The 26,061-nt window shown below is 43.3% G+C and overlaps 2 protein-coding genes across 2 annotated transcripts; both read right to left on the reverse strand.

The window, feature by feature from the left end:
• Positions 1 to 1,318: 1,318 nt before the first annotated feature.
• Positions 1,319 to 10,918, reverse strand: klhl40a (kelch-like family member 40a). The gene is made up of 6 exons (XM_063219094.1): positions 9,560 to 10,918; positions 8,831 to 8,991; positions 7,979 to 8,086; positions 7,542 to 7,727; positions 6,168 to 6,326; positions 1,319 to 2,677 (listed from the first exon to the last, which is right to left on the reverse strand). Exons 1-6 carry the CDS (start codon positions 10,679 to 10,681, stop codon positions 2,566 to 2,568), a joined length of 1,848 nt encoding a protein of 615 aa, XP_063075164.1. The 5' UTR covers positions 10,682 to 10,918; the 3' UTR covers positions 1,319 to 2,565.
• A 3,488-nt stretch (positions 10,919 to 14,406) lies between these two features.
• hhatla (hedgehog acyltransferase like, a) lies at positions 14,407 to 22,864 on the reverse strand. Its single transcript, XM_063219095.1, has 12 exons — positions 22,677 to 22,864; positions 21,257 to 21,397; positions 19,678 to 19,745; positions 19,438 to 19,551; positions 17,888 to 18,082; positions 17,405 to 17,614; positions 16,870 to 17,041; positions 16,391 to 16,535; positions 16,252 to 16,287; positions 15,859 to 16,060; positions 15,592 to 15,733; positions 14,407 to 15,249 (listed from the first exon to the last, which is right to left on the reverse strand). The coding sequence occupies exons 2-12, from the start codon at positions 21,360 to 21,362 to the stop codon at positions 15,104 to 15,106; spliced, it is 1,536 nt and encodes a 511-aa protein (XP_063075165.1). The 5' UTR covers positions 21,363 to 21,397; positions 22,677 to 22,864; the 3' UTR covers positions 14,407 to 15,103.
• Positions 22,865 to 26,061: the final 3,197 nt, after the last annotated feature.

Below are 26,061 nucleotides of genomic sequence, written 5' to 3' on the forward strand. Positions count from 1 at the left end.
CTTTAGTGAGGTGCCACGTTGTTGTTGTTGTTGTCATGTGTATTGATGTGTCCTCATAATAATGGCTTGTACATGTAGTGCTTATCTATAAGAGGAGCTCTGAATACAAATCTACTCTCTGTTGCTATACAGCATAGACCCCCAAAGACAATTTAGAAATATGTTTTAGACAAACACAATTAATACACAATGTGGTTGTGCTTTACAAATATATATATAAAAAACAATTGCATAAAGCCTACATTTATGCTTCAACAAGTCCTCAGTCTTTGTTCTATGATGGGCATGACATGTATGGTAAGTTGTGCTATTCTGTTCTATTTGGATACAATTTTAATGTTTAAGGTTGATTTGGCAATCCAGGAGGAAAATCATACACGTTGGAAATTCGTTTTCAAAATGTCTGCTGCCTTCCTAAAACTTTAAAGCAATCTAAAGCCATTTTTATTACTTTGTTGAGAAGTGTGTCAAACATAACTTATTACACAGTAAAATGCACCTGTGAACTCACTTTCTTGCCCTCAAAGGACTCTTAAGTGCACTAATCAAGGAGGATTGGACTAAGGAGGATTGGACCTTCGTTGTTCTCTGTGAGTGACATTTCAGCTTTTTTACCTGTAGGGCGGCAGTACTTAGTAGTAGCCAAACACTACTTACTTAGTTTTGCTTTAAATATGTATGGCAAGTCGACTGCTGCTGCTGGATTGGGAAGTTGACTCAAAGTTAGTGACCAAAAGGAAACCTTGAGCAAAATGCCCCTCAAATGTGTACCTGTCATTACCCATGGAAAACTCCCATGCTGATACATTGTTATCATTACCTGATAATGTCTATGACGTGGGCCTTTTTTTCTTCATTATTCTTTCCCTTTTTGCATCCATAATGCCATCTTGTTTGTTTGTTGACAATTACGTTTAAGAAATGCATTTTTTTATATTAACAGATGCTTAAAAGTTGTGGAATACCACGCCCTCTAGAGGTGCTAATATTATCTGCCTATATGTTCTGTCATTTACTGTGTTCACTTGTGTACTACATGTGCAAGGCGGGAAGAATAGAAGGTGCTGGATTGCAGAATATACAATGTCCTTTTAAAATGTTGGCCCCACTATTTCAGAGTTGCAAAATAAATATGTTTCTTCTATGTATGTCATGTGTCTCTTGTTTAAATTGGTTTATGTCTACGCATGTGTGTACAATTGATGAAGCTTTGCAACTTAACCTGAATTGCTGGGTTGTGTGTTATACAGTACTGTATGTAGCAACTTGTTTGTGCTGGCAGAAAATCCAATAGCCATTAGATCTTCTTTCAAGTTTCTTTCATACAGTTTTTTAATGTTTTCTTTGTAATACTAAAATCTTTGGTGACAGACATGAGCAATCATAAAATCTTAAACAAGCACTTGATAAGCAATAACAAAACAATCCATCCTTCCTTTTTCTGCTTCGAGAAGGCACATGCAGCATCCTCATTCCTCAAAAATTACATTTCAATTTTGCCAGCATTCAACATGGACTTCAAAGAGATTAGAGGTAAACATACAACTGCATTTGTTATTGTTGCTTACAAATAAACTCTTGAGATGACATGACCTGTTCAAAAAATAATCTTTACTGATAACAAGGACTTAAAAAATACAGCCTGATCTGACAGAATTCTGTGAAATGAACAGGGATCATTTGGGACACAAAATCAGTGGCAGTTTCACAGATTTTGCTAAAATTCTCTGATGTTACTCACAAAAGTGCTTTCTCTATGTTCCCACAGCACTATGTGAAGTCTGGTATTAGAAAACTGACAAACCAGTGGTTAAATAGCCTACCTTTTCCAGTCTGTTAATACAAAATTCTGTTTCTAATTTGCTACAGGAGTTTAAGTAATTCAACTTTTCCACTTGGCCTACCAAATTGCTGTACTAAACGAAAGAATGCGTGCAGTACAAGCTTAGCCCAGACCAAAACAATCCATATACCTCTCAGTAAGAAAAGAGGAAAAAACAAATATATGAAATTAGAAAAAATCCTGAGAGAACACAAGTTGAAACCAAAAACTGGGAACATGGAACACAAGGGAGCTGTGAAAATATAGAGAATGCGTTTTGAATTTTGTGTCACAATGGTGCATGTTCATTTCACAGACTTCTGGGAGATCATGTTGAAAAACATCATGGTCTCTCTTCTCAATTTGCCCAACTAACTCCCTCTGGTGGAGGACACTGGGAACAGCATAAACAGGGAACCTGGTCCAGGCCAAAGACCGTGTTTCTTTCTTGCAGCTTCACATTCCATACCTCATGTTTTACGAATCATTCAAACAGTCTTTTGTAACCAAATGTCACAGTTTGTTCTCCTGGTGGTATGAGTATTAAAAAAGTGGAATGAGCATATTAAGGAAGGCACTTGCACCATTGAGGCGGAGGCAAATATTTCTAGTCCGATAACCGTCACAGCCCCCCCTGTGCGACTGTGGGCTCTTTCCCGAGCTCCATATCTGCTGCTCTTGCTGTTCCTTGTGTTCAGTCACAGGCGGGCACCCCTAGGTGGCAGTCGGGCGAGCATGGCTGATCAGAGCTTCTTGAGCCGGAGGACATTGAGCCGCACGGCGAGGATGGTGGCACCCTCTGCATACTGGATCTCTCTCAGGATGCCGTTCCAACACCTCTCCTCCTCATCAAACCTGACAGGGAGTGGAAGGTAGGCATATTCACACAATATTTTAAAATATATTAGTTTTTCAAAATTTTACAATTTTAAAGTTTATGCAATATCATTAAAGTGTAACTTGCAGGTTAAACACCACTAAATCTCATTTTAAGAACCTCAATACATAAATGTAGATGTGATATATGTCAAAATACCGAATTATTGCATAAACAACATTTTCAGAAAACTTTGTCAAAAATAACGGCGGCTTCTTTTAAACAAACATTTAGAATCCGACGTAGATAGAGGGAGTCGCCGCGTTCTACAGACATACTAAGCACCGCAGAGAATAGGCCAGATTATAATATTGTAACACCTTTCCAGACCTATAGGCTAAATTTCAACAAGTTAAATGGCCTTAAACAGTGGCAGTATCCACCAGATACCGTCTGAACCATTTTATTATTTAAAATAATAATATTTTTTTGTAGGTTTCCTCCATGTCAATGCGCTGCAGCAGCGCCATGAGGGTGTGCCAGACCGTTATTAGGCTACCGTAGGCCTATTTCCTCGATTTGTAGCCGGCCTCGTTTTGTAACCGGGTGTTGTGAAAAATCGGAAAAATAGACACCGGCCCCGTTTAGTAGCCGGCCTCGTTTAGTAACCGGTGCGCTTTAAATTACTAATTTTGCACAACGTGTTAAAGTTTAAAAAAAAATCGGAACGTGTGTAGGCGATGCCTACTTTAATAGCCTAAATTGTAACATTTAAATGCCTCCTCTCCAAGCGGCACAATCGAAACATAAGGTGCTTGCAAATTCGCCTGGTAGCCAGTGGTGTAGTCTACGTAGAACGCGGGTATACGGAGTATACCCACTTCTAAATTTCAGGGATTTCAGTATACCCACTTAAAATGGATTGCTCCATTGTTTTGAATAGCACAAATATATACAGTATACCCACTTAAAAAAATGCTCAAATATACAGTATACCCACCATAAAAAAGTAGACTACACCACTGCTGGTAGACAAGACAAGCCATGTGACATTAAACATAGCCGTCGTCTTGCGAAGAGTTGGCGTGTGTGTATGAGAGAGAGAGAGAGAGAGAGAGAGAGAGAGAGAGAGAGAGAGAGAGAGAGAGAGAGAGAGAGAGAGAGACGTGCTTCCCGAAAGCGCTTTGCAGAAAGGGAAAGGTGATGTCTCCAAATATTAGGCCTACACAAAATACCTCTTAGTAAAGTAGACATAAGTGAAGTATTTTGCTTAATAGCAAAGCCGACTCGATTGGTTCATATTGCTCAGAATAGACCTCATACCGAAGTCCACGTTTTAATGGAGTTGCATGCGCGAGGTTGCAACTGTTGCGACTGTGCTCGATCACGCCGAACAGGTGCTTATACTGGAGGCTCTTGCGCAAACAGTTAAGTCACTGCATACCCCGCCAATGATGAAGCAGGTTTCTGTATTAGTTTTAAGAAAACAGCCTTCCCGGCGCACAGGGTGCAGCCATTTAAAAAAACTGGTGCCATCTCTGACTGGCCAAGATGAAATCGTATGCACGCTTCGAGCCTACATCGCATATGAGATGATTATGAGATGACATTGCATTTCCCACCACTATCACGAGACATTGTCTTTAGACGTTGACGGGCAGCGGGAGACATGCATCCACATCTCCCAAACTCAACGACGAGTGCTGCCAGTGCACATTTCGCCCCTAGCACCACACACGTGGACAGCTCGCAATGCAAAAATAGGTAGGCTATAGGTAATATTTGTGCTGGCATTTTTGTTTCAGTTTTGTAACGAGGATTATAGCATCTGAAGACTTGATTTCTTCTAGCCTACGGGAATACTTTTTTAGTTTGGTATAATTACGGACAATGCAAATAACTGTTTTTTGTGACATGCGGACATTTTTGGAGGGAATATAATCGAAAGTCCCGCCGCCTGGTTTATTGTTTTGTGACGTGCATGTGGATGAGCTTTATTGAAGTTTAATGTAGCCTAATAGGCCTACTGAGCAGTGAACTGAAATTGAATATAGGCTATATGCCATTTTTACAACATGGCATTTTTCTCGGGTGCTATGAGTATTGTTTTGCACCGAGTAGGAAACGTTTGACGCCATGCCACTCACAGTGAGTGACCATGTTATTTCTCATCATTGTCGGCAAAGGGTAGGGCCTTCAACCATAGCCTATTATATAGTTTGGTCTTTTTGTAGCCTGTAAACCAACCCCCTCGTGAAACTGTAACGCGCTTCACAAAGGAGTAGTGCCGCGGTTTCAGCACCATGGACAGAGGGCGCAAGTCCATTAAGGCGGCAGGCATGTCGTTATACTCCACGGCAAATGCCGTTTTTGGGGGGAAAAAAATTAAGTAGTCGCTATTTCTAAGTAGCCTATGTAATGGTCTACTTTGAGACTATTTTAGATTTGCCTATGAAATGCATCTCTCATGTGAAAGCAAAGGAGAGATAGGCCTAGATATCGCCCCCCTGTTTATAATCGCAAATTACGCATGGCCACAGACAGCGCGGATACCCAGAACAGTTTCATATTCTAGATAAACCGATAGACCCGCTGATCTGTCTTTTTTAATACACAATGCACAAACACAGTAATAGACCATTTTCAATAGCCCACATACAATATAACTGTCCACTTTTCCCAGCCTCTCTACTAGAACCAAAATGGTTGGTAAGCCTACATCCACAAGCGAGAGCTGAGCCAGAACTTTAGTTGGACTCCCTCTATCTACGTCATAAAGGCTCTGCCAGTGAGGAGCCCAATACTTCAGAAGTAGCTGTAAAATGATACATTTTCATAAAAATATTGCAGTTTGGCTTTGTTATAGACTGTGAATTTCACATATATGTTTCAAAACACCTCTCCTGACAACATCCAGTATATATTTAGTTATACATTTAACCTAAACGTTACCCTTTAACTGGGGCTATGGCATTAGCAGTGTTGGGCAAATTACTCAAAAACTGAAATGCATTACTGATTACATGTTACTGTCTTTTCAAAATAATCCCTTACACTACAATATTACTATACTTAAAATGTAAGGCATTACACTACTTTTGCATTACTTTAGTTACTTTCGCCAAAAGATCTGTAGGCCTAAATATGCCCTGTGATGCCTTACATTACAGCATTACAGTAAAAAGTAATGTATAACAGTAATAAATTACTTTTGTAATGCATTGCTGCCCAACACTGGTCATTAGTTTGTTGTCATAACTGAAGACAGCATGTCTCTTTCTCTGTATTACAATGTAACAGGCGCAAGTATCTTCCCAAGTGAAACTGAATGGCAGAAATAGGTGGCCATGACAGCATAATCTCTAAAGCTACAGCTACCTTTTCAAACTCAATATGTTTATCTTGAAACCGGTTTCTCTTCATATCCACAGGCTTCCATGTCTATAGGTGCAGTTGGGTGTGAGCGTGAACATACATGCATTCCATAAAAAAGCAAACAATACAAAACAAAAGCCAAATGTCACTCACTTCCAGATGTCGTGCATTTCGGTGGGGACGAGCTTCTCGCTGTCTTCACTTTCCTCGCTCGGCATCATGGCGAAGCCTCCCACGGCGTACAGGGCCCCGGTCAGGGTGATGAGACTCAGGGAACTCCTCTCCTGGGGAAACTCCTCCCCCGCCGACCACCTGGGAACATGGAGGAGGATAGATTATTTTACTGCTCTGGGATAACAGTTTGTCATTTATTTCTCATTATATGCTAGATCTATAGTTATATAGACGAAGGACAGGAGAAGCTTTTACTACTCTGGTGATAACATAACTGTTATTACACATACACTACACAGACTGATTAGTCCTCTTATCCAAAAAAATAAGCTGTACACAAGTGTCTTGAAAGCCCAAAGAAAAAGTCCAGCTGCTTAAAGCAAAACTCTTTGGATAACATGACAGAGATAGAAGATGCGTCTACTGCTCTGGAATAACAGTTGGTCATGCAGTAGAAAAACATCTTGACTTTTCGGGCTGACAAGTCATCTTGACTTTACATGTAGGTATAGTGTATTGTATGATCTGTTGCAACCTATCTATACTACATATCCTTGGTCTTCAAACAAAGGCCCTCGGGGATGGCAAACATTTGGCCCGCCATGAGGTCAGAACAAATGAAAACATAAATGTGTGTGATTTTCGATCACTAAAACTTCAGTGGGTCCTATCTCTCGAAAGTATTCACATAGAGTTAGGCTAACAGTCTCATAACAGTCATTGAAGCGAACATCTGTTCTCTGTCCAGACATCTAACTTGTTTCTCATTGGGTTGGAGCGTTGGTTTGGCCCCCAGAATCAGTTGCTCTACATAACGTGGCCCTTGGAGAAAAATAATTGAAGACCAGTGCTGTATGTTCTGTGTCTTTAACATTTACAAAGGTATGACAGTTAGTCATGCTCTTCATATAGACTATACATGTACACATGCCGACTATAGTCATCTTGACTTCATATTGTGTGATCTGTTGCAAGATATCCATGTATCCTCCCACTGATTGTGTCTTTAGGGCAGTGATTCTCAAAGTGTGGTCCGGGGACCACTAGTGGTCCGTGACAGAGCTCAGGTGGTAAAGAGGAAGGGTATTTCTACTTTTCTAGCAGGCTATATTTGTAACATTATTACAAAGCCAAACATGTCTGAAGTTATATATTCAACACAATAAGACAGGCTTGTAAATGTAACTAAAAAGTAAATCATCGGATTAAAATTAGCAGTGTTAAATAGTACCCGTCAACTGTCAATTCAGTTGACAGGTGGTCCCTAAACATTTTGGGGGGGACAGAGTGGTCCTCCCTCTGAAAAAGTTTGAGAATCACTGCTTTAGGGAAGCACAGACAGGTAGGACTCACTTGTTGCTGGCTATGTCGTAGATCTCAACACTACTCGTCAAGCCATCATCGGTGACCCCCGTCACCACGTAGATCTTGTCGTTATGCACCGAGCAGCCAAAGAGAGAGCGGGCTGTCTTCATCGGGGCCAGATCTCTCCACTCAAACTTTGTCGGGTCGTACACACAGACCCTTCTCAGGCACTTCCTGTTGCACAAGATGAAGAATTAGAATTGAAGTGATGCCAAGCCACAGTCCTTTATTGCAGACTGTTAAATCACGCCACTATTTACTACTGCATTGGGAATATTAGGAGCTGACTTAAACTTTTGACCGGGAAGAGTTATTGTCAAGATTACACTCCTAAATCCTAGTTGCAATATGAATAGGAAAGTTTCCATATCCATTCCCCACTTTACCCCAACTGTTGTATTCAAGGCCACTTCCAGGAAACTTACTTGCTTTCAGACTTTCCGCCGATGACATAGACCAGTCCTTTGTGTGACACAGTTCCATGTGCATAGACGCTGTATGGAAGAGGATCCGACTCTCCCCATTTGAAAGACCTGTACACAGCAGGGAACACGGAATGTGTAAGAAGACAAGGGACAACAAACAAATAACAAGGTACAGGTGTAATAACTTGCAAACAGGTGAGGGACCATGCCAAACTCATCCTTTTTTAAATGTATTTTTGGTCTTTTATTAGTTTATTTATGACAGGATAGTGAGAGACTTGACAGGAAAAGTGAGGAGAGAGATAGGGAAAGTTCGGCAAAGCACCCAGGCTAGACTCGAACCCGGGTCGCTGAGCGTAGCAGCCCAGTGCCCTACCGTTAGAGCTATGGTAGGGCCCAAACTTATTCTCAAGTGTGATGGAATGGTCTTGGTAAGAGTGTACATGTGAGAATTTCAGTCAGAACGACCAAGACAATCACCAATTCCCAATGTCAAGTAGCCAGGCCGCGCCCTCCTAGTGATGCAAAACCTTCAACGTTGCAACTAGTCAGGTCAAGAGCAATGCAAGTGCTTTATGAGTTCCCGAAAATACGGGAACTCCTTTCACTTTGTTGTGAAGTAAACCAAGGGAGGCGGTCAACCATGTAATTTGGGAAATGTTAATTGTTATACTCTCGGTCTAAGTCTCGAATAGATTTGAACATCGATGATAATCAGGCTAAATATCAAGACTAAGTAGTGCGTGAAAGTTTACCAAAGAGTATCCAATCACTGGGTATTTCACGCACTACCAAGGCTAGAACACTTGACATTGAGAAATAGTGAATGATTCAAGAGATTATTATACGTACTGCCTGTCATAGATCATGACAGAGTCCAGAGTGTGTTCCCCTTCCTTCAGCTCCTTTCCTCCCACCACAAAGACCGAGTTCTCCACCTCCGCCAGTCCAAAGAGGCAGCGCGCATTGGGGATGGAGGGCATGCCCAACCAGTTGGAGCTCACCGGGTCAAACTGAGTCATAGAACAAAAACAAGAGTGTGACATTAAATTGCTTGAGTTGTCCTTTCACAGAGCCGTTCATGCCACTGATGCTCAGTTGAGTATTTTCCAGAGTTAGCTACCAGCTGTTGAGTACATAACTAAACAGGACATGGTCTGGTTGACAAAAGCTATGAAACACAGTAGGCTTATATAGTGCATTTGTAGCTCCCTTACCTGCCTGGCAGAGTGCATTTAATTACAGTATATTTACATATCGGCGTATAACATTGATTTTTCACAAAACAATCTATCAATGAAATAAAAAAAAAATACACCTCCTGCCTCTATTTGCCTTTCTCTCTGTCTACATGACTGCCTGAACACATTTCATTTTATACATGTTAGGAAAAATCAACAGAATCTAATATACATTTCCTGTCAGGGATACATTGTATGATACATTACTACATTCAATTCACTCATCTGTGTGATGTACAGTATTGGCACATTGTGACAAATCATATCTGTGGTCTGAAGCGCAACACAGGACAAAAACAGCCCGTCGTCTACCAAGATGTTTATCAATGGGCCCCTTTACCTGTAGAAAGTAGGAGGTCAGTGGCTCCTCCTTGTTATTCTCATCAATAAAAACGCCCCCGGCCACAAAGATCTGGTTCTCCTTGGTCACCAGACTGGAGTGATTCTTTGGCACCTCGGTACTGGTGGATGCGATGTAGCACACATTTCCTAACGGGTCGTACGCGATCGCCCCAGAGTCAGTGATCATCAGAATGAGGTCCGTCAGGAACATGCCGTAACGCAGGTTATCGTTCAGAATACCTGGAAGCAGACCTCCTTCCTCTTCCTCATTGTTATCTTCCTCATCTCCAGACGCTCCCTCGTCCCTCCCTGGCACTTTGGGCTTTGGGAATATCCCTTTCTGTGCGTCTTTGATCAGCTGCAGATGCTTCTTGAGCTCCGAGTTGGGCTTGATGAGCCGGTGCCCCTCCACCTGCGCCGCGAAGTAGTCCTCCGGCATCAGCCGGAACCGCACGCAGTGCAGCAGGTCCGGCAGGTCCTTCATGCGCTCCTGCTTGTCGTAGTTCACCCAGTCCATCAGGGACTCGAACACCGCCTCCTCCTTCTCCACGTTGAGCGAGTCGCACGTGATGATGGCCGCCAGCTCGCCAGGGCCCAGCTGGTGGAAGTCCTGGTCGCGCACGATGAGCTCGTAGCGCTCGCAGATGAAGTCGCGGGCGTCCGAGGCCAGGCGCGGGCAGTCCAGCAGCAGGCCCAGCCGGAAGATGGCCAGGCAGTTGCTCAGCACCAGCTTGCCCTGCAGGTAGGACACGCACACGCTGAAGATGGAGGGGATCTGGAACATGTTGGCCACCATGAAGATGTCCTGGACATTCTGCTCGGTCAGGTTGATGTCGGAGGTGTACAGGTAGCGCAGCACCATGCCCATGACCAGAGGGTCCACGTCCTTGAGCACGATCTCCCTCTTCTTGCTCTCCTCCAGGTTGGAGAGGAACATGGCCTTGAAGTACGGGCTGCTGGCGGCCAGCACCAGCCGGTGGCACGGGAACTCCTTCTCCTGGACCTTCAGCACGCAGTCCACGAAGCGGTCGCTCTCCAGCAGGTCGCACAGCCCGTCCTGCAGCAGCGTCTGCTGGTACATGCGCGGCTGCTCCACCGGGTCCACTGGCGCCATCGCCATGTTGGTGTTGTGTCGCTGGTTTTGGTGTGGGGCTGTTGGTTGGTCGGTTGGTTGGTTGGTTGCTTGTTGACTCTGGGACTCTGTGAACGCACGTTGCTTGTTCTCCAAAAGAGAGAGTGTCCCGCTGGAGTTCAGGGGCTTACTGTTCGCCACACATTGACGTAGAGAATGACATGGCAATGTGGGAAAAAGAGAGAGAGAGAGAGAGAGAGAGAGAGAGAGAGAGAGAGGTGGAGGAAGGGAGAGACAGAGAGAGAGAGAGAGAGAGAGAGAGAGAGCAAGAGGTTGAGAGAGCAAGGGAGAAAGAAGGAGAGGTAGGGAGAGAGGGTGTGAGAGGGAGAGAGTGAGAGACCAACAGCACTGCCTGTTCTGATGTTTGTCAGAGTGAATGAAGTGACTCCTCTCCTCAGCTGTCTCTGGCAATCAGCTAACCCACTAGCCTGCATTTATTTATAGACACCCACTCACAAAGCTCTTTGGGGTCCATTTTGGAAAGGGTGAAACGCGAGCCGCCCATCCTCCATCTTTACGTAGGCCAGACCTCACCAGAGGCGACGCATGCCCACAGGGAGTATCAGATCCCCCAGCCCTACCTTTGACCAGGGTTGGCCTGGCTGTATCACAGTATCTCAACTAACCCATCAATGGTTAATGGGTGCGTCATTGTCAGCCTCAGCCTCATCTTTTGTATTTATCTATGAGTAGAGGAGTAGGTGTAACTCTGAATCATATGTAGATACAGGGCACATAAATAGATATGTGCTAGGAGGATGTTGAAAGCCAGAGTTGTCAGCATACTGTAGCTGGGGCCCCCTTGTGGCAGAGGGGGGAAGTGCCCAGTAGCATAAACAAGTCATAGTTTTCTGAGTAAGATGATTTTAAACTTACAGTGTGCATGCAATCTTAAAAGTGATTTTTTTTATGTTAAGCCAGTTTGTACTGTATAGTTTGTATTGTAAGTTTATTGTAGTTGTAGTTGTAGTTGTAGTGTATGTCCTGTAAATCACAATGATTTAAAGACCTTGTGGGAACCCAAGACACCCTCACACCCTCCGTTTTCTGACTGTGAGAGAGAGAGTCACGGGCCGGCCATTGAACTCATACTGCATGCTTTAATCTCCCACTGAGTGTCTGACCCATATCAGCAGCAGGGTTGCCAGATGAGGTTGATAAATTCCAGCCCCAAAAATGCTCAAAACCTGCCTGGAAGCACTAAATCCCGCCCAAATCTATTGAATTCTATGGGCAAAAATTGGCCGCTTTTTTTCTCCCAAAAACATTTTTACCCGCACACGGCCATCCTAAGTAGCCCCAATTGGGAGGGAAAGCACCCAATCTGGCAACTCTGATCAGCAGACCATGACCCTGCAGGGCTCTTGACTAATGAGCTGTGCCCACCAGGCACCTCTGCATGCCACCCAGCAAGGGGCCCCTGACAGAGTGATGCCGCGTGGCAGAGCTAATCTGGACCCCCCCATACCAGATGGACTACGGTGGGTTGGAAAGTGGAGTGGTAGGAAGTGTGTGTGTGTGTGTGTGTGTGTGTGTGTGTGTGTGTGTGTGTGCGCGCGTGTGTGTGTGTGTGTGTGTGTGTGTGTGTGTGTGCGTGCGCGCGCGGGCGTGTGTTTCTCTTTGTGTGGGTGTGTGAGACCATGTGATTCAGGAAGGGGTGGATATGAGCAGTGAGCACACTGGCCTATTTTAGTGTCATGCCAGGACATTCTCCTCATACTAAGTCATACATTAAATAAAACTTAGTTACCTGTGGTTTAAGTGTGCTGCACTGACAGAGAGTTTACACACTTGATTCAATATTTGGGTAACACTTTATTTTAGGGATACATCTATTAGCACTAATACATACAATGTGCCTGTATAAGTAACTTCAAACATTGCAAACATGCAAAATCAAACATTTGTTAGGCATGTATTTGCAAATGTATTTTGCGAATGTATTTCGCAAATGTATTCGCTTGTTCATGCACAATAAGGGATTTATTACCAATTTAATCTTAGTAAGGACATAGTAGGCCTTAGCGTTTGCTTAGTGCATGCCTTACAAGTTACTTATGCAGGCATTAACATTGTATGTATTTCTGCTAATAGATATATCCCTAACATAAAGTGTTACCAATATTTGTATCATTTGTATGAACATAAAATTCAGTGACGAACTGACCATAAAGAGTTACTAAGGCCTGGCATCATGTAGTGTTGTTTCAGTGATGGGCAAGTGTGGATTACTTACAATGTTATTTCTGTCATCACCTGAGAACATGTGCCGTGTTAGCTACAGCACTAGTGACTGTGGTAAGGTTATCACACACACACACACACACACACAGACAGACAGACACACACACACACATACACACACACACACACACACAGACACACACACACACACACACACACACACACACACACACACACACACACACACACACACACACACACACACACACACACAGGGCTTAGAAAGGATCGAACACACACGAACACACACACACACACACACACACACACACACACACACACACACACACACACACACACACACAGACAGACAGACAGACACACACACACACAGACACACACACACACACACACACACACACACACACACACACACACACACACACACAGGGCTTTGTGGGGCACTATTCCTAAAAGTATCATTTTACATCTATTGACTCCACTGTACTGTGCGTGAAACAGGCTGTGTTTGTCTGGACTGATAGTGGCTCAATTGCTGGGTCACTGGTTGGAGTCCAGATCCTACTGGCTAGGTCGAATCGTCCTTCAGCGAGACACTGAACCCCATACAGATCCTAGTGCATTGAAGTTGTAAAGCCCTTTGGATAGCCTGCCGAGTGTGGGAAAGCACGGTACAAAGGGCAGGTCTAGCAGGATGTGCTGAATGACAGCCACCAAATCAGATGTCAAGACAATGCCCAAATACCTGTGTATTGTGCCCCATGGCTCTTTCATTACAATCAGTAGTGAGTGAACAAAGTAAAAGGAGTAAGCCTACAAAATAACTCCAGCCATATTTTCCATTCAACACAAGTCGCTTCACTGAGGAACTGGTCCACAGTTACTATAGAGCAATATGATTCTACGCTGGTTGGATCAAATGCGAGGGGTTTTCCTTTTAGTTAGATCAACGTCCAGCCACCTCATTAAGTACAATGGAATAACAAGTGTAACTACTGTGTACACTGTAAAACACCCATGTTTCATGTTAAGCGTTGTCCTGCTTTAAGACAAGTTAACTTGTCTTAAAGCAAGACAACGGCTTACATGAAAAACAAGACACTTTACCACCTTTATAAACCCCAGCCAACAATTTTAACTGTATTAAGCCCCAAAATAGTGGCATACCCCTTTAAGATAACTCAACTTGAGACCAGAGACGTTCCATTCTTAGAATGTAAAGAATCTTTGTTGAGACTTTGATTTCTGAGTTAACACAAATATAAGCTTAAAGTTGAGTTAACTTATAAACAGCCAGCAGGGCAACTTACTTTTTAAAGTTTAACTAGTTTGCAATGTTTTACAGTGTGGTAGCATACTAGTGCTACTTACACCACAAATGTGCGGATTTCTACTTTAACTTTGGCCACCTCTGGTCACAATGGATGAAATTGTTAAAGTACTACGACAATATAATGATGTAATGCATACTCCAGTCACACACAAAAATCTGAACACAAAACCATAGATAAATGTAGATATATTACCTTTATTTAATATACCATACAGTGTCTCGTTACTTATTTGCATAAAATATTTGGCAAGGCTTTTAATATTAATGCTAGTTTACAAATAAAATGCACTTGTGTGCAAACAGTGTGTTCTGCTCGTGTGTGTCTGTGTTTGTGTGTTTGTTTGTGTTAGAAGAGAGGGAGAGAGAGAGAAAAAAAGAAAGAGAAACAAAGAGAGAGAATGTGCTCATGTGTTTGCATGTTGTGTTTATATGTTCATGTATATCTGTCAAAGCACAGGTCATGTTTATCTACAGCAAGTGCACTTGAGGACCATTCGCAGTTCAAAATGATGCAGGGCCTGCTCTCTGATGAGGGGTGATGGACTTGTGCAGCATGGCGGTGGCTTAGGTGACGGAGCCGGTCAGCTCTGGTATGTAAGCTCACACAAAGGAAAGAGAGAGAGAGAGAGAGAGAGAGAGAGAATAAGTGAGAGAATAAGAGAGAGGATGAGAGCGGGACATGTGAGGCACAGTTTAAACTTGACTGGACGGGACAGGATAGGATGATTGTCTTTCAGTCTTTCTTTCTTGTCTTCTTCTTTTTGTCATTCTTTCTTGTCGTTCTTGTGTTCTGTTCTTCATGTCGTTCTCGTGTTCTATTCTTCTTGTCGTTCTTGTGTTCTGTTCTTCTTGTTTGTTTCATTCCGCTGTCATTATTCGGTCTTGGGTTTCTCTGCTGCTGCTGCTGCTACAGCTGCTGCAGCCTCCTCCTCCAGGGCCTGAGTCCTCTCCCTCTCCTTGATCAGCTGCACGCCACAGTAGGTCACCATCAGCACAGACAGAGTGGACACGGGGAAGCCTGCAGGGAGAACAAAGGCCACAACTGTACTCTCGCCAGCGCACACAGTCCCTCGAATCTCCGGTGTCCGTATATGCATGTTACGCTCTTCTATCTTTTATCTCTCTTTCTCTTTCTCTCTCTCTCTCTCTCTCTCTCTCTGAACCCTTTGTTTTTTGTTCTCTTCCTCATCTTGTTTACTTCCTTTCCCCTCCACATTTATCTTGTATTGTATTACCGCTAGTTATCTTAACCTTGCAGTTTAATTCATCCCGTGGATAAAAGCATCCATTGAAAGAAGAGTGGTGGGATAAATGTTACTCTAATTTACATTCATGCGCCAAACTCCAAACTCTTTGTTACCTTGAACAAGCAGTCGCTTAGCAACAAGCTTGGCGAAGTCCAGACTATTCAGGGCGAGGATGTTGTAAAGAATGATCTGCCAGAAGTTCACAGCATTGAACAGCCCCCTGATTCTGCGTGACATGGCCTCTGACATTACACCCTGTGGAGAGAGTGTGTTGAGAAGGGCTTATTTTCACCACAGCGTGAGAGCAAAATATATCACTGCTCTGGTTTTAGTCGGGATAACCATGGACGCTGCAGATTGTGCTTTCTCAATGTTTTTACCTCAAGAGTGGAGAAAGGTGGCAGGGCAAAGAGCTTAGCCATCCACAACTCAAAGTTAAGACCGAAGCAGTTGAAGAAGGACCAAATGTAAACAATCTCACAGGGGCCGAGCCACAGAGTGGTGACGATAAAAGTGCAGATGGTTGCTAGAAGTTCCCTGAAAATTCCGTCGTGGTCCTTGCCAATGTAGTCGTAAACGTACCTACAGGGAATGGACAGAGAGGATACATTCATCAGCTTTCAGATAGACCCCAGTACAAACATCTGAATGGCCTTCAGCTCAGAGAAATATGACTGATATCAGCCTAAGTAGTGATATTTCTGGTAGGCTACTGCATGTAGTGTCATTAGATATATGAATGATGATTAAATGATTTTTGACTGGTCACTCACTTGCACAGCCAGTCATTGATTCCTCTGTCAAAGTGACTGGTAAGGGAAAGAGACAGAATATAGATATTTACTATCCAGTTTTATCACATTTCATGACACACATATTAGGTTTTTTTTCCTCACAAAGGACAATACCTACGTTTCAGCAAACACATAGAGCATAGTAATACATTTAGGCGGCTGTGGTGGGTCAAGGTGGTCCAGTCTGGACACAGTGTTGATGACACCGAACATAACGGCGGCTTTTACCCAGTCATACACCAGGTTGGAGTAAGCCAAACCAGCTGATGAGAAAAGAGAGATAGAGGGTGAGAAAGAGACAGACAGACAGACAGACAGACATAGCGTTAGGAAGTGCAAAAGAGAGAAAGCGCAATAGAGTAATCGGAGAGAGGGAGAGAATGTGTGCGTGACTGTGTGACAGAAAGAGTAAGACATCAGGTGAGGGAGGGGGATAGAGTGAGTGAGTGAGAGAGAGAAAGAGAGAATCAGAAAGAGAGAGAGGGAGAGAAAGCATTTAGCAGATACAGCATTAGTGGTCATGCACGCATTAGAAACCTGACAGTAGCACTAAAGAGAAAACCACAGACATTTGAGAGGCCATAGACGCAGACCTACCAAGAGACCAGTCAGAGATCTGCTTCACCAGTTTTATATCTCCAGGGATTGTCAGAATGTAGAGGAAGTGGAAGAAGACATCCACCGCCAAAATGACACCCAGTTGAACAAGCGCTTTCATCGAAATGTCCCATAACTCCTTGTCCTTGCGAGTCAGATTGGGGTTGTTAGCCTGCGTGTGATCAAAAGCACACCCACGAATCATCAGCAAAACACATTTTATTTACCTTATAAGCCATGAGAGAAACACTGGGCATGTTGAGAGCATCACACACATGTAGTTATTCACAGGATTTCAGAGACTACACCCCCAAATAAGGGAATACCTCAAAGGCTCATTTGAATAGGCCTATATTAAACGGTCTGCTGTAAAACTATCTACGTGTATGTCCATGCAAATAGAACCACAAACAAATATATACTTAAATTGGCAAACTGTGTCCTGCTTGTTGGATGAGGAAATGGGGACATGGTCTACTTTGTATTTTTGACCATGAAGAATTCAACAAAACGACAGAAAAACACAAGGATTTACCTGAACATGGAATTGATCAAACGTCATGATAGGTCCAAAGTAAAAGAAGGGGAGGTAGAAGTTGTACTTGAGTAGATCGACGAAAGTGTAGTTGCCATCCTTCTTCTCACAGTTCTCCAGTGCGAAGCTCATACAGCGCATGATGGAAAATCCACAACCCCCATAGAAGAGGATGTCCTGCAGCTCAAAGGAGCCAGTCACTAAGTCAGCCTATGGCAGAGGAGAAGGCAAACAGATTATCTTCACTTTGAAAAGACCGAAATGATACAAGGGTGAAAAAAATACTGTGGATAAACGAAGGCACTAATTCTCTAGACCTGTGGTACACAGTTGGAATTATATATTGCAACAGCTTCAAAAGATTTGAGAGCAAAGTTCCATGTGGATGTATATGTAAATAATGTATTAACCCTTAAGAGGCAATCCTTAACAAGCTCGATACAACATCTCCCTTCACCGTCAGTCACCCACCCACCCACCCACCTGCCAAGACCCGTAGGGCTCCAGCTTGAGGGTGGCGAGACTTGCGAGTCCAGCCACGAAGCAGAGGGACTTCCTCTTGAGCAGGGCGACGGTGTAGAGCATCATGCAGTGGGCCAGGATGAGGGAGATGAAGGACCAGCCCATGGTGACCAGAGTGGCAACCAGGCCGTAGATCATGTAGACCATACCCCTGTGCTGTGGAAAGTGGCCCACCACCAAAGGAACATGCCATTCATTAACAATGGCTTTGGCTTCATGTAAAGCATTGGCATGATTGCGCATTTGCTTTATTGGCATTGCGCATTTGAGCAGTTGCTTTTGGTAAGTAGTGGTGTGCATTGGCTCAAAGCTGTTTATAAAGCTTGTGTTCATGAAGGAATGTGAATGCGTGTTTGAGATGAGGTGTTTCAGAAATTATCATTGGTTGCTTGCTGGTTGCTCTGATCTGATGTGAACTGATGAGCTAATTGAGCTATGGCAGTGTCATTAATTATGAGAAAAAGAAACCTTATTTAAACAACAGCAAAAAAGAACAGAAAAGTAATACAAATATTTCAAATAATCAGATGGGACTGTATGATGGAAACATGAAATGCTTTCTGCAAATAAGATGATATTCTTCCAGATAGCGAAATTCATGTTACCTGGCCTCCAAAACCAATCTTCAGTGAATGCAGGAAACAAAGCACATGTACAAGACACTGAATTACAAATCACTATAAATACTGTACAACTTGTCAATCAGCGATTCATATATTTTACTGATCCCATTTCAGGAAATAATAAAAACATTGAACATGATGAAAAACACAACAGTAGTTACAGGGGTTGGACTGTGACACCTGTCATTTTAGTGTCATTTTGTTCCTCTTGCGTCCACAGTTAATCCTGTTGGATGTGGTTCATCCTTCTTGGTGGTATGCAGACATTACCTTGGATACTGTGGCTTTTGATACATCACAAAGACTTACTGTCTTGGTCAAAGATGCAACAGTTACACACGTACCAAGAATTTCTCCTTTTTGAACTCTGATACGTCACCCATAATGTTGTGTGCATTGCATACTGCATGTGCAGAGTAATACTGTGCTCTTTTGCCACTAATTGAACCTTCACACTTCACTTAACTGGTGCAACGTGCCATTAATGAAGATTGGCCAACAGGCTGGTCCACTTGAGCCATGAAACTTCCCACTCTAAAATGACGGGTGTCTCAGTTATTTTGTCCGACCCCTGTAAGTACTAGCCTCTTTGTACAGATGGGCCCGCCAGCAGACTTGTTCACTCATTACCTAAAAGATTCAACTACATCATAACAACACTGCTATGACATTACCAACAGACTTACGTAACAGATTAAGGCCTGGTCATTACAATTTTGGTGATAATAAGGTTATAAAATAGATTCTGCCCAAAGGCTTGTAAACATTAACACAATTTTTTAACACAAAGTAAAGGTAGTTGAGACTTGCAAAAAAGTGTTAACACGCAAATAGTGAATAAAGAGTCTAATCTCGTCTTCAAAGACAGCCCTAACTCATCGCACCAACCTTAGGGGAAGCCAGGGAGCAAATTTTGGCAAAGATCACATGACCGGAGAGGGCAAAGAGAATGTGGTTACGGAATGTTGTGAACCACATCACCCACTCAAAATCAGCAACATCCTGAAAATCAACACATAACGATGCAATTAGGAATAGTTCACCTACCTTTTTCAAACATATGTGTACATTAATATTATAAAACAAATTTTGTGTGGGGGCAAAAAAGATTATCTACATCTGGTTTACCATTTTCCTGCCAAAGTAAGTCCATCCTGACTGCACATTTCCTTTGAACGCTTTTCTGCCCACATTCTCTGAAAGGAAAGAAAGATGTGTGATATCATGCCTGTTTTTTGGGGGGTTTTTTTCAATGTGAAAGTGTGACAAGAATCATATCTTGGTGGAAATTCTGCCATGATGTTATACTAACAGCATTGCATAATTCTGTAAAAATCACCAGACAACACCGGCTGCTCTTGCTGCAGTAATCCCCACACACCATAATCTATTTTGGGATTGTACCAGATTCTCCTCCTTTGCTTAAAAATGCATTACATAATCAGCAACAAAGGGAAACACTCATCGCTCGGTGACAGTGACCAGTGACACCAACTTCACTGCTTTCGTGTGATGTTAAGAAGGTAATAGCTCATCATCACTACTATTAGTGAGCGAGTGAGCTCATGATTGATTTAATAATCACCAGGGAATATGGGTCAGGGTAAAGGCAGACATGCTGGCTACACTGAGCTGTAACATCAGTGCCAAGGCAGGCATGCCACTACTACCACACTAGTACACTATTGCTATGGTAGGACACTTAAACACAACAACTGTTGGTAGGCAATGCAGGATTCAAGTAGGTATGGGGACCCAGGTCGTCTATGCCTGATTACAGTTGCGGTATAATTGAGGTGAACATGTATGTGACTACATGTACAGTGAGGCTATAGTGTTTATTCTTGAGGGGAACTGATTTTTTTCCCCTTGACCATTGCAATCCAGAAGGTATTTATCATCAAAATATTCAGTAGGCCTACCAGCAGACAAGAACAACTAAGATTAGAAAGGATATGCCATGATCACCAGGGCTCTAAATTAACTTTTTTCATCACCAGCCAAAATGGCCAATCTACTGTAACTAGCCAAACACACACCCACTAATGAGTCAAAGTGGCTTGTAAGTTGGTCTTCTCTCGCAACCAAACTGAATTTTCACTAGCATTTGACTGGTTGGTGGGTGTAAATTCAGAGCCTTGATCTCTACACACATAATCTTTTTTAATATGTAGGCCTACATTTTCTTTTCTTTTTTTCTTGCTGCTTTTGAACAAACATTATCTTTGTAAGACAAGGGTTGGCGGTTATTAACTTTCGCGAATTTCACCCGCCCTGAACAAATAGGCCAGCACTAATTGGATTTTTCTGTGAGTATATATGATCACCCTATCCCCTAATGATGGGATACATTTAGTGCAAGCAGAGGGACCTCTGTGTGGAAGACTTGATTGTTCTACAGTTCTGGAACTGAATGTGTAGTAGTGCATGCCTGCAGTTACAAATGCCATTGCAAGACCACACAGCACAGCAGGACCCCCCCCCCCCCCCCCCCCCAACTACCACACACACACAGGGCCACTGAGAGCTTTGGCCGGGCCCAGGACAAAGTCATCTAAAAGAGTCCCCCACCCAATAGAGTTCATGCAATGAGGACCCAATTATGGGCCACCCATTTCCCTTGGGCCCGGGACAGGTGACCCCTTTGCTCCCCCTTGTTGGCTTTCCTGCACACACATACCAGTCAATCACAAACAACCAAACTCACCGCTTGAGGCTTCTACAATCCAGCTGGCAGCCCATGCCAGCGCCAGGCCCAGCACGGCCGTGTAGAGGTACAGCTCAACTTTGGGGAGGGCGGCCTTGATCCCCATGGTTCAACTTCTAGCACCAAAACCACTAGGGTGTTCTGTGTTGAGACCAACAACATACAGTAGGTGACAGAGTCAGATTGATGAGGGTTGTGGATGTCGCATAATACCGTATATCTCGCCCCTCTCCTGCTCAAGTGCTAGGGGGAGGGGCAGCCGGATTCATTGATCATTACAGCACATCAAAACAATCCCGTATTGGATGGGCAGGAGCTATCAGACCTCTACATGAAATAGTGTCCTGTTATTGTTAAATGAAACCATGCAAAGAAACAAATATAATGACAGTCTTGTGTAACTAAAATGGCAGAAATCAACGAAACGTTCAAGTGTTCAAGAGCTAAGGGGTACTGTAACCTCTGAGTAAAATAATGTGACTATCCACTCATGCCAGTTTTGCCCCAACCACAATCAAAAGCATTGATGTTTGGCTGGGCACATTGCAATGATCAAACATAAAAAGTTATTAGCTGAACAACAACACAACAAGGCACTGCCATGTTCAGATTTGGATATGAATCCAACAATAGCTTGAAACAACATGAAATTATATAGGCTATATTGTTTGTTTTGACTCCACAATTGAGGGAGGTTTTTCTCGCAATAGATATGGCAGAGAAACGTAAATAACACTAGACACCCTCTGTATAATCACCCTATATATCTATATGCCTGCTGGACAGACAATTGAATAGTGTTCTCTTTTTGTAGCCTCAAGATTGCCATTTGAATAGTAATCTTCTCAAGACATGGGGGCCGAGGAAAGTCAGTTACTTAAATGGGAGTGCCTCACTTCACAGCTCCTGAGAAACAGCACCGTCAGCTGCGCGATGCAGCCTCTTCCTATTTTAGTATGAGCAGTTGCTCTCCGCCACGGTAGGGCAGCTGCAGCGCTATGTGATCTCGAGACGCATCAGGGAATACTTCTAAGTAGCCTATGAATTAGCGCTGCCCAAAACACACCGGTGACCAACCCCAGAGTAAAACGAATGGAAATAAATTCATTGAATTTTCTGTTGGGGAAAAAAACGTATAATAAATATCTGGGTAGTTTACGCACAGTTACGCGCTGTCTCTCGAAATACATGTGAGCGCCTTGAAATGCCATGACAAGTGAGTAGGCTAAGGTATGTTGCATATACATAGCCTACTAACATGTGCCTCGAGAAAGTGCTCTATACACGCTTAAAGAGCAGTTGTGATGTTGTGATGCTGCATTGTAGGCAACTAAAGGCTCGCACACTCGGAGCTGCTGGGAAAATGTTTAATCGCACTGCGCACTAAAGTATTCAAATGGTGCACTTGTTCAATACTGACCTTATGTCCGCTCCTCACCGGCAGCCAGACAGCTGGAGATCTGAAATTGACCCCCACGAAAAAAAAAATGTAAAAAAGAAAAGGGGGTTAATAGTGAGGTTTTTTCCTAATACATCCGTCCAGTTTTATAGAGCCGATGGTACACTCGGTCCCCAGCAGCGGCCAGTGGGGATGTTGCGAGCTCTGCAGGAGGGGCGGGGGTGCCGGGATATATTTACATTTACACCGGCACCGCATAGAGGGGTGGCTCCATGTCTGTCTGTCAAACACGCGCAGGCACGTATGAACTGTGGCGGTAAAACGAAATAGTCCAATAGCGGGATATCAAGATGAAGATGAGCAGGAAAGACCTAAGCTATTTGCATTCTCAAATGATTCCTTGCAGACCAACACGAAATGTATGCTACTCCCTCAATTAACACAATCAGAATTTTATTGAAAAAAACACATTGCAATTAAAATTGACACATGCGCTATGTTGCTTGGATACACAACATTTCGTTTAATGCAGTTAAGGACAGCTGTTCTAGTTTTGTGCCACCTCTGCACCACAGTTAGCCTTCTGTTCAATGCGTTGAGGCTACAGGACTAGAGGTATCATCATTGCAGTGGAAAATGAGAAAATCATAGATACCTTGTATGATATGCACTCACCATGACACCTTGGATGCGTAATGCGTCACGCATTCGCACCTGTGCTCCACTGCCGATGTGTTGCTGTGGGAAGTCGGGGAATTTGAGCTTCAAGTGGACGAGCGTGGACGAGTTCCGCCACAGAGGTATATTAGTCTTGAAATGTAAAATTGTCAAGTCCTGTTTCAATAGGCTACCCTTATCCCCCCATCACAACTAAAACGTACGTAAAAGCCGACTAAATCGGTGTGCGTAATTGTCTGATCATTTTAAAATTAGTTGATAATTTTCTTGAAGTGCCAAAGCGATTCCAAAGACTTAGGCTGCCATCAAATGTGTTTCATATTTAGGTGAGAATTAAGCAATTTATAGCCTATAAAAAAGTTCCCTGAGGAGTATTCGTTTTGTCACTGTGGAGGAGCCTCAAAAAATCCCCCAAGGAGCCTAAAAACTCTCAGAGGGACCTATATATGAGAAAATAGTTTTTGAATTACAAGGTTTTCTTGAAGGACCATGGAACCAAATGGTTCTTTGATTGACACTTAGGAAGAACTCCCAGGTTTTCTAAACTATAATACCTCTGTTTCACCCCAGAACGTTTAGGGCACATTTGAAAAACGAAAATGCCAGATGCTGAAGTTATATCAACTCAATAACACCTCAAATGGTCAAGTGAGTGAAATCACTGCTCTGAATATGTCTTTTTAGTGCCTGACAATACTTTACTTTCTGTAATATAGGTAGGCCTAATATAGTGTATGTGCAATCGTTATGGAAGATTTAGGTATAGGTAGAACTATAAGAAGGTGGGTACGAATCATCATGTAGGCAATATACAGAAGTAACTAAATTGCTAAATTGGGGCAGTTGTCCTGGGCCCAGGGGGAGTCCTCATTACATTGTGTAGGCCTATATTGGGCTGTGGGGCCCTTTCTGACGACGCTGTCCTGGGCCCTGCCAAACCTGTCAGCGGCCCTGCACACACACACACACACACACACACACACACACACACACACACACACACACACACACACACACACACACACACACACACACACACACACAGTATGGGCAATACACTCTATGCACACACCAAGTGTGGATGTAAGTATAGTATACACATATACACACACATGCATGATCAGCTGTGTAATGTATATTCAACAGTAGAGAAGTGATGTACACAGGGTAGCCGTGGCCTATAGGTAAAGGACATGGACTTTAGATCAGAGGATTGCAGGTTCAAATCCCACCCTTCCACTCCCTACCTCACTCAATGACAGAGATGCCCCTGACCACCTACTATCCCCACACTGCTCCAGAGACTGTAAGCAATACCCTTCCCTGTAAATAAGTTGCTTTGGCTGAAAGTAGTGTTGCACCGATACCATTTTTGGCCCCGATACGATACACGATACCTGGCTGTGCAGTATCGGCCGATACCGATACCATACCGATACCGATACCACCCTATTTGAAATGCATATATATGAAGGGCTGTAGTGCATACTACCGTGTTAGCCCGAATATAAGACGATCCTGATTATAAGACGACCCCCCATTTTCAGGCTCATGTTTTGGGGAAAAAAGTTTTTTGAAGACTTAATTTTGTTTCACATTGGAAACTTTTCTCAAAATGCAGTTTTTAATTTGTTGGAAAATCTGAGGCTTTTTACAAACAACAAATTTCACAATATAATTTTCATGGAATTTCCATGATATAAGACCACAGATGGCTACTCATATCCTTTTCCTTTCTTTACTCACTTCACCTGTCAAGCGCCAATAGGCACCTACAGGCTACAGCCGCCTGGGCACGCCTGTTTAAAGTGCGACGCAACATAGCCTACACTCAGAGCATTAGTCTGCGCCAGCCAGGCAACCAGTCCAGTAGAGATAGGCAATCTATTGTGCAATGCACAGATTTAGCAAAATGCTTAGTTGACAGCTAACATCTAACCAGCAGCCGTCTCGCCAAATCGCTGTTCATTTTATTCATCCAAAGTTTTCCGTTGGATTTAGAAACCGAACGTGACCAAAGGCAGATTGACGCATTGCACTTGAAACCCATGCGCTGCCTATCAAGACCATTGCCATTAGAAGTCCGATTGATATTCATTTCGTACCAAGGGTAAAACTCCTAGTGATTTTATATGAACAAGACAATCTCTTGCCCTAACCATTATTCTGTGTTGTTGCATCGTTGCGAGGCATATCGTCAAAGGCACCGCTTGTCAAAGGCGCCGCTTTCTCGCGCACACACAGATGACCATTGATTGGCTGATGTCAGCATCCAAAACTTAGCCTACAGGTTGTTCGTCAAATCACCCTTCATTTCTTTAGTTTCTAGTGGTGTTGTCGGCTGACCAGAGAGAACGACCAAAGCTTTCCTGATGAGACTGTAAAACCATACACAAATAAAAGCAGAGCAACGAGCCGCGATTGACTTGTGTTTTTCCCCTTGCACTGTCGTCCGCGTCGCGTTGACATTGACAGTTGATAGACCTGCGGTGCAACAGTCATAACGAAACAAGCATCTGCAAATTTGATATGGACAAAACAATCTCTTAACCCGTGTGGCATTGTTTTTTGTTTTTTTAAACTTTTTTCTCTAGCGCGCGAAAATAAGACGACCCCCCTTTTTAGAGTAATATTTTTATAACAAAAACCACGTCTTATATTCGGGCCAATACGGTACTTGGATGTAAAATCATTGCATGGCTTTGTCAGGCTGCTGCCTACCTTTGTG

This window comes from Engraulis encrasicolus, chromosome 16 (genome assembly GCF_034702125.1).
Source record: "Engraulis encrasicolus isolate BLACKSEA-1 chromosome 16, IST_EnEncr_1.0, whole genome shotgun sequence".
Lineage (NCBI taxonomy): Eukaryota > Metazoa > Chordata > Actinopteri > Clupeiformes > Engraulidae > Engraulis > Engraulis encrasicolus.

Excerpts from the sequence above, each read along its gene's own strand:
- klhl40a (XM_063219094.1), bottom strand. The coding sequence starts at position 10,681 with ATGGCGATGGCGCCAGTGGACCCGGTGGAGCAGCCGCGCATGTACCAG. Across the intron at positions 8,087-8,830 it reads GTCATGATCTATGACAGGCA|GTCTTTCAAATGGGGAGAGT; the intron begins GTACGTATAATA and ends TGCTGTGTACAG. Across the intron at positions 7,728-7,978 it reads GGCGGAAAGTCTGAAAGCAA|GAAGTGCCTGAGAAGGGTCT; the intron begins GTAAGTTTCCTG and ends CTTGTGCAACAG.
- hhatla (XM_063219095.1), bottom strand. The coding sequence starts at position 21,362 with ATGGGGATCAAGGCCGCCCTCCCCAAAGTTGAGCTGTACCTCTACACG. Across the intron at positions 17,615-17,887 it reads AGCCCTACGGGTCTTGGCAG|GCTGACTTAGTGACTGGCTC; the intron begins GTGGGTGGGTGG and ends CCTCTGCCATAG. Across the intron at positions 16,536-16,869 it reads GATCTCTGACTGGTCTCTTG|CTGGTTTGGCTTACTCCAAC; the intron begins GTAGGTCTGCGT and ends TTTTCTCATCAG.